At 48.3% G+C, this 12,667-nt stretch overlaps 1 protein-coding gene across 1 annotated transcript in view; it reads right to left on the bottom strand.

The window, feature by feature from the left end:
- The window catches only part of DCHS2 (dachsous cadherin-related 2), a 122,286-nt gene extending 110,569 nt beyond the window's left edge, over window positions 1-11,717 (bottom strand). The window contains exon 1 of the mRNA XM_075500499.1: window positions 9,894-11,717. Within this exon, the coding sequence (XP_075356614.1) occupies window positions 9,894-11,717 (1,824 nt within the window). The remainder of the gene's footprint in view (window positions 1-9,893) is intronic.
- Between the last annotated feature and the right edge of the window lie 950 nt (window positions 11,718-12,667).

Genomic DNA, 12,667 nt, shown 5'->3' with positions numbered 1-12,667 from the left:
AGGTCATGCAGAAGGTAATGTACCAGAGGCTGAATGCAGTCATCTCCAGCAGTTTCCCTGACTGGTAAGACACATCCAGTTCCTTGGACACTGCGTTAAACCATATGTGTTTGTTTATAACTGTGAAAAAAAACAGGGCATACACAAGTTGTTTGTCTCGCATATGTTTAGTCAGACATTAGTTAAAAAAACTGCCCTTCCTGTTACCCCTTTCCCAGTACCAGATGTAGGCACAAGCCAGTGGAAATGGAGCAGACATAAGCATGACAACCTAATTCTCTGCATGAGGGAAGTAGCTGGGGACAGGGAGGGGGAAGGAGACAAAAACACTTTACACAAGGTCAGTGCAGGAGATGGAGACATCTGTCAAGGCTGGAAGTTAGTACATTTCCTTTTATTACAGCAAATATTGTTGGTACTGCAACAGTTTTATGCTTAAAGCAGTGCAGCCTGGGAGCACAAGTAAATAGGCATAACAGTATCCTGATTTTTATTTTAAGTTGTATCCAGCAGGAAACGGAGCTAGTAAAGTCTGGCATAAATGCAATGCTTGTTTTCATTTAGTGCAAAGCAGAGGAAGAGACAGAACCTAGAGCTGTGTCTCTAATGCTGTACTTTCAGTTACAGAACGAAAACCCACTTCTAAACAAAGCACTACTTCAAAGTCCATAGATTTGATCCATCTAGAGTAACCACATATCAATGGGAAGCTTGTGGAAGTGAGGAAATAGGAACAAAAAAGGGTTGCAACATAAGCATCGTCCCTTAAAACATGTTCTGCTAACTCTCACTGTCAGATGCTACCATGAAGAGTGAGGCTTTGGGTTCTACTGTCAAGTTTACCCACATAAAGAAAGCCTAGTTAAAACTTTCTTTACGCTACTTGATTTAAATGGGACTGAGTGAGGAATAGGAATTGACTTTGTACACAGCACAATTTCATCAGTAATCCGCCTACTTTGGTACATAGTTCCTGCAGTGCCCTGAAAACCCTAACCAAGTAATTATCAAGAGGAATTGGCAGAGATTTTACATCCAAGCATAGCCGGCCAGCACACAGGTCCTTACAAACATCCGTTCTGCATTAGGGTGCATTAGCAGTTACTGTAAATGCTGACAGTTACTACATTTGGTCATGTATGTGTTAGATAGGATACAACTGTTTAATCTGCTGCACATTTATATATATTTATATATAAAATTATATATACAAATTTATATAGGAGAGCAGTTCAGTACAAAAAGGTGAGAAGTTTCATACAGCTTCTTATAGAGGAGTCTCAAAGAGCTTAGAACTGACTGAATGAACTGTGATTTATAAGTAGTATTTTAAAAATCTATTACTCCTCCTAAAAGAAACGCCTTTTACACAGATTTTTTTTTACACAGATTAGTAAACTTTCTTCGTAGACTGAGAGCAAGGATACTATTTTCTATCAAATTCTATAAAATGTGAACTTTCTTCTACTATATCACCTTTGTAAACAAGGCTTAATTTTATATTTTCACCACTGGCACATTTCAGCATTCGGCATTCAAGAGTAGCTGCTGGCCAAATGCTATTTTTTTTTTCAGCTAACAAGAATGAGTACTGGAAATGAGATGGAGAGGTGATATAATAGATGTGTGAAATCATGAGTAGTCAGGATCAATCATTCTCTCTGTGTCCAGGGTCAAAGCAAAGGGGCGATTCCTCATAGAGCAGGTAGCTGATCGGCACACCCCTTGCCACAGTACATTGTGGCTCATGATACGTGGGAAAGGCTGAGGACTAGATATGTTTCACAAAAAAAAAAATCCAAAATCCAGGGTTAGAAACACATAGAAACTCTATCTTGCTTGGGATGTCCTTGAGCTGAAAGTGGTTGAACACCAAGAATCCATGAGGGAAAGATTCACGTATGTTTGCCGTGTTCTTACACTCGTCCAGGGCGTACGCTTTTAGTGTCTATGAGAAAAAGCATATGGGGCTAGATGGGATACTGGTCCAATACAATACATACACAGGTTCTTACATGTAACACCTGTGCCAAGTGACCTGTGTGATATTTTCCCTCAAGTGTTTTGTTAGCTGATATTTGTGCCTCCATACTGTTGACACCTGCAGCAAGATTTGGATAATCAGTTGGACAGAGCACCCCCCTCCTCGCTACAGCAGTGTTCATATTACTTACTGGTTTACACTGAATGTGGAGTAGGGATTGCTCAGACAAACTATCATTAATGCACTGCAGAACAAGTTTCTCCAAGATATCTGCATGCACATTGAAGCCCATAAAGCTTCTGACTAGGTTCTAAATCAAACTCATGCATTTTAAAAGAGAAATGCAGGCTCTGTAAATCATTGATGTTTTTCCAGCATGCAATTAGAAGTTTGTTTTCAAGAATGAATTGAGCCGCGAAGTAAAATAGAAAGGCTCATTCTGCAGTGTGTCAATCTGTTTGCATAGTAAGCTGGAACTTAAGAGATTCCTAACTCATCTATTTCCCAATGCTTTAAAACCTTCCAGGAAAGACTAAGCCTTCTGCTGACCTAGCAATTTATGAAAATCTATATGGATGATAAACTGACATTAATATTTGATAAATGAACAGACAGGTGATACCCAGCCATTTACAGCTTATTAATAATTTGCTCGAGTGTATTATAAGACAACTGCTGAAGTCAGCTCTTTGTATAAAGGTGAACACCAGCAAAACCACTACATTTCTGAATTGGCATGCCTTCAATCTAAAAAAAAGTAGTTCACAATCATTACTCCAGAAGGTCACTGGCTGTGAATGAACATTTGCTGGACACGTAACTGAATGTTTATTCGTTATGCTGCATAAAACTCTACAAACTTAGCAGCCAAAGGTATTCAAGGACTCTATGTTTGCCACTGGTGCCCTGAGTAGTCTTTTAGCCAATATTTTAATATAGAGATCTCTGCAATATAAAGCACATGATTAAGACTATTTAATATCATTACTCCTCTTCCACTACCCCAAAGCTAGGGATACATCTAATTTCTCTAACAATACCTTTATCATGCATGTCTCTTTTCTCGTCATGGCTATAGACCAAAGTGTGTACAATTTCAGACATAGCCACACACAAGCCTTCAAGCTTTCCTTCTTCCCAGACCCAGCTTGCTGATGTCAATTATAAGACTTCCCTGAGAACTGGGAAAAAAGGTCATTTTTGGCAGTAATTTTAAAAATGTTTTTGTTCTCAAACTTGCACATAATTTTTAATTCTCAAATAAAAGCCAAATGTTTCCTTGTCAATGTTTTTGATGTTTCAATGTTTCATATGTTCTCTGAGTGGTGGGTTTAGTTAGCAAACAGCTGTAGATTCAGTACATGGGCGGCGGGGAATTACTTACCTTCGGAGATCTGTTTTTTGTAGGTGTTGGACACTGAAAATGTAACACTTGCCACATTTAAGAGTAACTACAAACTAACAGCAGCAAAAGTCAAAGGCTTCCACCTCCCATTTCTCACATCCTTGCATTTTTGGGATCAGATCTTCTTACATCTACAAAGCATCCATTCAGTGTTGGATGCTGGCACCGAAAGGACTGCATCAAGGAACAGACTCCCATCCTTATAAACATTCAATTATTAAATGGAACCATTTTCCTATTGTTAAAAAGCTAGAAGGGCACCATAATTAGAATTCTTAAGCAAAAGAATATGTAGACATACTATTCATTTAAAGTTACTTAAAAATAATTATTAAAATCATATACTGTTTTCTGATTTTTTTCATTTTTCTCCCTTCATGCAATCAGCTCAGCAATGCAATCAGCAGACTACTGGACAGATTTCAGAGACATTTATTAATCTCTGAGCCCAGACCATCCATACTTCTAAAGCTACATATTAATAGATTCTGTAATCTATTAATTGTGCATAGCCATGAAAAGTGATTTTATAGCCGCAAAGCTATTATAATCTACTGAGAATCTACGGAATGGCTTCTGGAGTGCAAAGGGATATTTGTTGTGAATTTAGAAAGAAATAATTGCTACAAAATCATATACCTAACAGAAAAATGATGATATGTTAACTGCTTTCAGACTCAGTGAAATAATAATACGAATTGGATGAAAAAATAAATAGTTTTGCATTATAGTTATAGGTTAGATGATAAATTTCTTTTCTAGTTCAGTCTGGGGTTTGGTCTTCCTGTTGTCAGTTGTATTAGTTTTAAAACACAGTAGCATTCTAAGTCAACAAACAAAATCTGTCTTTTCTGCAGCTGACTTCTTTAAATCGGATGCAATGAAAATTAGACCTGGAAAGCTCAAGGAGGAGTTCATGAGGAATACATGGCCTGATGTCTTCTAGCTTGTTTTTGTCTTACCCCTAACTAGGATGAGTTGTATTTTATAGCTCTTTATAACTTATGTGAACCTAGTTTGCTGGCTTCATTTCTGGTTTCAGTAATTGCAGTGTGGACTAAATGATCCAGAACCAAAACCATCAGAGAAAAGACTGTCCTTTTAGCTCCCTGCTTCAATATTCAGGGAAAGAAAAGGAAGAAAAATGCAGTCTGCAGCCAATGCTGCTACCTGCTCAGTGGCTCAGTGACAGATTACAGTCTCTAAGCCTCCATCCCCCACAGCAGGGATGTATCCTCCATCCCTTTTTGTCCTCTTAGTTTTCTTTCTTCTTGTGCAGAAGGCAGAAAAAAAATTAGGAAAAGGTGCATGTTAAAATTGCTTTTTTAGAACTCTCTCATTCTGCATGTACCTCTTGGAAAGGTGTATTTCAAGTAAGAATGAACAACTTCTCTCAAATATACTAAGCGCTTAAAAAAAATGCTCAAAACCCATGCATCTTTCTTACATATATTATACCTTTAAATATTATGTTCTAAGAACCCACAGGTTTATTATTCCATAATTTCTGGCATACCTAGGTTAGCTTTAAGAGCTGTAAACAAAATCTGTCTTTGCTGTCATTGCATTTACAAACCCCCCCACAATCTCAGCATCAGGAAGTCTGTTATTGTTAAATAGGAACCGATGAGCTCTAACCAGTGAGTTAAAACAGCCTCCTTAATGGACCAGAAAAGTGCAAGTTGTCATAACAGTGGAATGCATATGGGTCTTTATCATTTGACAGATAACATATGTTTTTTCTCTTCCTCTGCTCTGTCAGAGATGAGTCTAAAGCCAATAAACATGTATTTTCTAATAAACCATGAAAGAAAATAAATTTAGTAAAAAACTACTGACATGGCTGTCACTAATTCATGACAATTAATGTTCTCTTCAGGATGAAATTACAGGTACATAACTCGTTATATTTTTCATGAGAATGCATGTGCAGTATAAAGTGAATGACATTTATGCCACAGGGTACCTTACAAGCTACAGCGTGCCCTGGCAGTGGAAGCAAGTTTAACCTACAAGCCCCAAACATATACAGAATGTACTATGCTGTATAACACAAAATAAACACCTTCATTAAGTTCAAAATATGAGTTCAGCTGAGAGCTGCCATGGTCACCAAATCTCTTTCTAACTATAAGCTCTGCACAGCCCAATAAGGGAGAAATACTCTTTTATGCAGGAGTCCCTGCAGGATACGAAACAGAACGGGGTGTTTCCACCCCATCGAGGTAAAAGGTACAACACAAGGAAAACTGGTGTCAACCTGATGTGCTGAATTATTTCCCTTTAGATCAAGTTTTAGCCTGGTCCATGAGAGAGAGAGAGAGAGAGAGAGAGAGAAATATAATATATTGCCACTTCAGCTAGAAGACTAAAAATCCTGACAAACCTGGCAACTCAGTACTGTAATTTGGAAACATATTGTACTAAAGAGAACCATAACAACAAGTATTGAGAAGCACTGCAATCACCCAAAAAAGCTTGAAAATAAAATTTGTAATCAGAATTAAACCTATGCTAGCAAGGCAGGTCTATAGCAAAGCTTTATTCCCTAATTCATTCATAGGATTAAGAGAATGGCTCAGAAGAGAGACACTTTGTCACACTCCTCACTCTTAGGCCACAGAGGTGCAATCATCACAGGGGTATACATCATCAGATGCTAAATCCACCTAAAATTGCCAAGCTGACACCAAGGACTGAAGAAATAGGAGATAATCATCACCATCACTCAACAAACAGTCCACAGGCATTTGTAGTCACATTGGTCCTTGAGAATGGGATGAAAGGTATAGTAAGAAAAACAGCAGAAAGCCCAAGGTGTTCTCACTCATTTCTCCATCTTATCCCCTTTCTAGGTCATGCTGAAGATCTTCAGGAAACAGATTCATATTATGCTGAAAGTTCATCATAATAATTGAATAGGAAATGTCATCCATAAGGCCAGTGACCACTCAAAAATAACATACAGTACCTCTACATGAAGAAGTAGGGATGTTGATACATCTGCAAAAATCAAAGCATTACTAAAACACCTGCTGGCATCACATCACACAACAAGTGCTTCTGCTGCTTCCACTTTTGTTACTGCAAATTGCCTTGGTCTACAATTTCTCTCCAACTGTGTTCACCTTTTCCTCCCTGTGCCTATATCTTTTTTTGTTTTGCTTCTTTTTAATTACCCCACCAGTAAGCTTAGATTTTAACAAAGGTGTGTCTCTAACAACTGGTAGTAAACCAGAAGTTCAGTATCCAAAAATGTACAAAAATGTGATAAACGCTGTTAACATCTTCAAAAATCTACTTATGTGTTTCCCTGCATATCTTTGCTCTACTTTCTAATGTCCGATAACCCATTACTTTCCCATTGATTTTCCCTTTTCTTCATTTAGACTGTCTCCCATTTGTCTGCTCAGATTTCTGATCTCCACCTGTGTTATTTTCCCCAGTGATTAAATCATTACATTGCCACATTTCTTTCTTATATTAGCTGATGCAAACAAATTCCACTTATTTTTCAGGATGCGGATTCTCCCTTACTGGTCAATCTGCACTGGAAGGGAGAGCCTTTTGTCAACACAGAAAAGCCCACATGTATGCCTGGAATAAAGCAGTGTTTTCAGAAGTGGCTGAAAACCATGACTTCTAAGTGCACAGTTATCTACACATGACTTCTAACCAGTGAATTCCTACAGAGTAGGAGAAACCGGTAAAAGACTGACATATGCAAGTTGATCCACTTCATAAATCTAGCCCACATTATGGGCTAGATTTGTGGAGAGTAGGGGGCGAATGAAGATAACCTAAATAATAACACAGCAGGAGTAAAAGATTTCCCAGAAGGAAATAAATCTCCTATTATCAACATGCAGTCAAGAACACAAGCGAATAAATTGCCCAGTATTTAGTGGCTGGTCAGAGCTACAGCAAAGCACTAGGGCAGAAAGCTCTAGACACATGATGTATAAAGCAATGGTTCGTCACCAGTTGGTCCCCAAGCAAAGGTTACTAATGAACAAGACTTCAGTGATGCACTACTGCAAGACCCTCTGCTTGCAGACGGGAAAGACTGGAAGGTTTAGATGACTTCCAGCTACTATGATTGTGATCTGAACATAAAACAGAGCACAAATGCTTATCACAAATGTGTGATAAGCAACTGTAGTCCTCTTCTGCTGCCCCCCGGGCTGTGGAGCAGAGGAAACTAGGTGATATGAGTAGCCTCCTTCAGTGTCTTGGTTTGTTTCCAGTTCTCCAGGAGCAGCAATCAGTAACAGAGTCCGTGGTTACCTCCTTTTCATGCTAGCTTTTAAGTTCAAGAGCCCAGTTAGAGACAGGACTCATACCACAGACCCTGAAAAACAGCTTGGCCAAACCAAAAACTATTTTCTTCATTCTTATCACTCGGTCTAACTTCTGGAGCAACATAAATGAAGCCGCCTGCTTCATGACAGCTTTTCCTGCTCACGATGGTTGAGTAGAGGGAAAATGGGGGAAAAAGTACGAGGATAATTTTAAAAGGCAGGTATGTTTAAAGTTTAAAAGGTGGGTATGTTTAAAGCTTAAGCCTACTGTACAATGCAGTATGAAACTTGGACATCACTACGATGATCCAGGATCAACCTACAAGTAGAAACACCAGCTTCCTTCCCTGGCAGTCCATGGGATGCTCACCTGCTGTTCCTCCTACACGCATCTCTCGTGCCTCATTCTCGTTCACCTTTAGCTTTAACCTCCCAGGTTTGATCATTCAGCCACCAGGACCTAACTATTTCTTTCTACCCTCTGAACAGGATTATGGCAGCATGGTGACACTTTCAAAATTCAGTACACCACGGATGATACCCACAGGACGTGACACCTCTGACCTGCTAGACACTCTGCACTATTAGTGTATCAAAACCGACAAGAAGAAAAATAATAAAACCGCAATCACAGGTTATTTTCTTTAAAGCGCTTCAGGAATCCTTCAGGGTGCTTCTATCTGATTCAATCAAAAGCAAGAAATCGCTATTCATCGACCGCAGCCGCGGTACCCGGCCGTGGCAGTGCACCCCGACCGCTTCTCTCCCGCTGCCTTTCAGCACCACGGACGCCGGCGGCGCGCCCGCGCCCCCGTCCGCGCCCCCGCCCGCGCCCCCGCCCGCCTGCAGGTACCGGGGCTGCCCTAAGGCCCCTCGCTCCTCCCCGGGAGAAGGTGAACTTAAAAACTACGTTTTAGCTTTCTCCTGGGCTCTCCCGGGGCCACCGGTGCAGGATATCCTTTTTTTTTTCCCCGGGGGTGGAGGAAAAAGAAAGGGCAGTGATGGGATTGTCTTTTCAGTTTGGGATGCGAAGGAAAAAGCTCCACGAGCTCAACCTTCCCAGACTTTTTACAGGTTGATTTTTATTAGAGCTGTGCAAATTCTGCGCTTTTTGAGCTCAGAGTGCAATTAAAAAAAAAAAAAAGAGAGAAATTAGTTTTGTTGAAATAAATTATTGTTAGACCCAAAACATCATCAATGACTCCTGATTTTAAAAAATAAATAAACTAAGTAGGCCACTCGGAGATAAAGACAGAGTGCTTTTCTTCAAAAGTACTGCGAAAACACATGGCAACTCTCCCTAGGTCTCCTCTTTAAGCGCGGGTTTTCCCCAAATTCATGTAAGTTTCTGCACAAACTCTGAATCATTGGTACCTTCACCTAGGATCAACTGCTGTGAACCTTCTACTGGTGGGAAAGAGTTTGCTCAGTTCGAAGGTATAAATTCTGAAACGTCCTTCCCAGCTAAAAGCAAAAGGGCTACCTGGCAACTCCCAGCCCTGCAACGCCTCCATTCAGCCTCACTGGCAAAGAAGAAAGGGGTTTCTGACGGACAAGTAGAGCATTTTTTTCTATCGGCATTAATCAGTTTCCGCGAAGGCAGAGTGTAATGATTCTCTTCATTAGCACAGAGCTCGGGAAATATGACAAAGCCCCAGAAGCGCTTTTTAATTCCAGGCCCCTCTGTGTTCCACTGCCTGGCCTCCTCTCTGCTCCAGCGCGGGTCACACCGACCCGCAGAGGCGACTCTTTCTGATTTTACTCCGAGGAGCATCTCGAGTCCTCGAAAGTATCACGGGCAGTTTAACTCCCTCTGGGATTTCACGCGAGCCGATGCTCAGTGCTCGCTGAGGACCTGAGCTTCTGCGCTCGTTACCCGCGCTACAGGGCCTGTGGGATGCGGAGTGTGTTTGTCAGGGCGCTGGCGAGGACGACAGCATGGCGACGCACCCGTCACCTGAGCCCCAGCGCTCGCGCCAGCGTTCAAGCGAGGCGCTACCGAGCGGCGGCAGCGCCCGCAGGCGCCGCCCGTAAGGGCAGCAGCGGCGAGGCCGAGGGGCGCGCCCAGCAGGGAGCTGAAACAAAGGCCCCTCCGGCACCGGCCCGGGCCCGCAGCAAAGGCAGCGCCGCCCGCTGCCGCGGCGGGACTACTCCGGGCGGCAGCCGGCTCGCCGGGCCCTCCCGCGGCCGGGCGGAGGCTCACCTGCAGGAGGCAGCGGCCGGGCGCGGCGTGCTCGGGCAGGCGGCCGCGGTAGACCTGCCGCTCGAAGCGGGGCTCGTTGTCGTTGGCGTCCTCCACGCGGACGCTGAGGCGGCAGGCGGCGGCGCGCGGCGGGCGCCCGCCGTCCCGCGCCACCACGCGCAGCTCCAGCGCCGCCTGCCGCTCCCGGTCCAGGCGGGCGCGCGTGCTGACGGCGCCGCTCCGCGCGTCGATGCGCAGCAGGGCCAGGGCGGCCGGCTCGCCCTCCAGCGCGTACCGCACCTCGGCGTTGGGCGAGCCCGGCTCGTCGGCGTCGGAGGCGCTGAGGCGGAGCACGGCGGTGCCGGGGGAGGCGGCCTCGGAGACGGCGGCGCGGTAGTGGGGCTGCGGGAAGGCGGGCGCCTCGTCGTTGAGGTCGGCGACGCGCAGCAGCAGCGGCTCCTCGGCGGAGAGCGGCGGCGCGCCGCCGTCCGTGGCCACCAGCCGCAGCTCGTAGAGGTCGCGGCTCTCGCGGTCCAGCGGCCCCGCCACGCAGAGGAAGAAGACGCCGGCGCCGGCCGGCCGCAGCGCGAAGGCGCCGTCGCCGCCCAGCAGGGCCAGCGCGATGCCGCCGCCGCCGCCCTCCGCCCCGCCGGCCTCGTCGGCGTCCGAGACGGAGACGCGGGCCACGTAGTCGCCGGGCCGCGCCCCCTCGGAGACCCGCGGGCCGCCGCTCTCGGTGAGGTAGAGCAGGCGGATGGCGGGGCGGTTGTCGTTCACGTCCAGCACGGCCACGGAGACGAGGGCGCTGGAGACCTCGGGCTGGGCGCCGCCGTCCCGCGCCTCCACCACCAGCCGGTGCAGGGCCCGCGCCTCGCGGTCCAGCGGGCGGCGGAGACGCAGCACGCCGCTGCGCTCCTCCACCGCGAAGTAGCCGTCGGGGTCGCTCTGCCGGCGGTTGATGGCGTAGCGCACCTCGCCGTTGGCGCCCAGGTCGGGGTCGGTGGCCCGCAGGCGGCAGACGGCGGTGCCCGGCGGCGCGTCCTCCCGCAGCCGCGCCCGGTACTCGCCGCGGCTGAAGGCGGGCGCGTTGTCGTTCTCGTCCAGCACCCGCACCCGCACCCGCAGGCGGCCGCGGCGCCGGGGGCTGCCGCCGTCCCACGCCTCCACCACCAGCCGGTGCGCCTCCGCCCGCTCGCGGTCCAGCCGCCGCAGCAGCACCAGCTCCAGCGGCTCCGGCCGCCCGTAGCGCAGCTGGAAGAGCGGCGGCTCCCCCGCCGCGCCGCCCTCCTCCAGCAGCGCGTAGCCCTGCGTGCCGAAGCGGCCGGCGTCGGGGTCGCGGGCGGCCGGCAGGCGGAAGGCCGTGCCGGGCGGGCTGAGCTCGGAGACGTTGAGCTGCAGGCAGTCCCGCGGGAAGCGCGGCGGGTGGTCGTTCACGTCGGTGACCGCGATCTCCACCTGCACCACCTCGCCGCGCAGCGTGGCCGCCGCGAAGCTGTAGCGCGCCCGCCGCTCCCGGTCCAGCCGCCGCGCCGTGCGGATGACGCCCGTCTCCGGCTGGACGTGGAAGTCCGCCAGCACCGCCGACTCGCCGCTCCCCTCCGACAGCAGGAAGCCCCCCGGCGGCCCCGCGCCCGCCGGCAGCCCCGCGCGGATGTCCCCCACCAGCGTCTCGGCCGGCAGCCCCTCGTCCACCGCCAGGCTGAGGTTGTACACCGCCGCCGCGCCGCCGCCCGCCGCGCACAGCCACAGCGGCACCAGCGGCACCAGCAGCGCCAGCGCCCGCCCCGTCGGGGCACCGCCGCCGCGCCCGCCCCGGCACCTGCCGCCCCGCAGCCGCCGCGCCATGCTCCGCCGCTAAGCCGGCATCGCGGGCAGCCCGCGCCGCGCCGCTCCCCGCCGCCGCCGCCGCCGCCGGGCAGGTGGCCTCGCCCCGCCGCCGCGGGAGGAAATCCCGTACGCCGCCGCCGGTGCAGGGAAGGACAAGCCTGTGCGAGGGGGCGGGGAGGGCGGCTCCCCGCCGCCCCGCGCAGCCCCCGCCCCGCCGGGCCCCGCCGCCCCCCGCAGCGCTGCCGGGCCGCCGCCCGCCCGCCCACCCCGCGCCCGGGGGGCCGGCGTCCCCACGCGCGGACATGTCGCGCAGGGGTTGCTCTAGGGCCGCCCTGAGGTGGGAGAGGTCTTCGCCGGAACGGGTTCCCCGGGGAACCGGCGGGCTTAGCTGCCGGTGGGGGAAAGCGGTGACCAGCGCACGGGCTGCCCCCAGATGCAGAGGCATGCCTCATGAAGGAGGAGAATTTAAATGAGACGGAAATCTGCGAAGATAAACGGGTTTGCTCAGTTCGGCAAGGATTTTTCTCGCTTTAATATTCCGGTCCTCGTTTTCCATGAAAAGGCTTGCTCGTTATCCTAGCATTAGGTCAGTAAATAGTGCTCAACAAGGCGGGGAAGTGTTTACCAGAAATAAGCTTTAAAGTAGAAACTTCCATCAGCGTCAGCGAGACCAAATTTCCTTCCTTTTTCACTATTCCTGACTCCCGTATCTGACTGGGAATGGTCTAACGATGAATTAGTGTTCAGTGGCACAGAGAATATACAGCATCATATAAATGCTAAGTACCAGCCATCCGTCTTCCCGTGAAAGCTAAGTACAATACTTCAACAGTTACCAGTCTCTTGCTGTTCCCGCTGCTCCTTTACCAAACTTAATTTCAGCTTTCTGGCAAGAGTCTGGCAGTCGGTCAGAGAAAAGTAAAATCATCCTAGGACAGACAAGTAAAATCAGGGCAAAGACAATAAAG

This window comes from Mycteria americana, chromosome 4 (assembly GCF_035582795.1).
Source record: "Mycteria americana isolate JAX WOST 10 ecotype Jacksonville Zoo and Gardens chromosome 4, USCA_MyAme_1.0, whole genome shotgun sequence".
NCBI classification, from domain to species: Eukaryota; Metazoa; Chordata; class Aves; order Ciconiiformes; family Ciconiidae; genus Mycteria; species Mycteria americana.
Note: the sequence above shows the minus strand (reverse complement) of the source record. Positions and strands in the feature narration are given on the sequence as shown.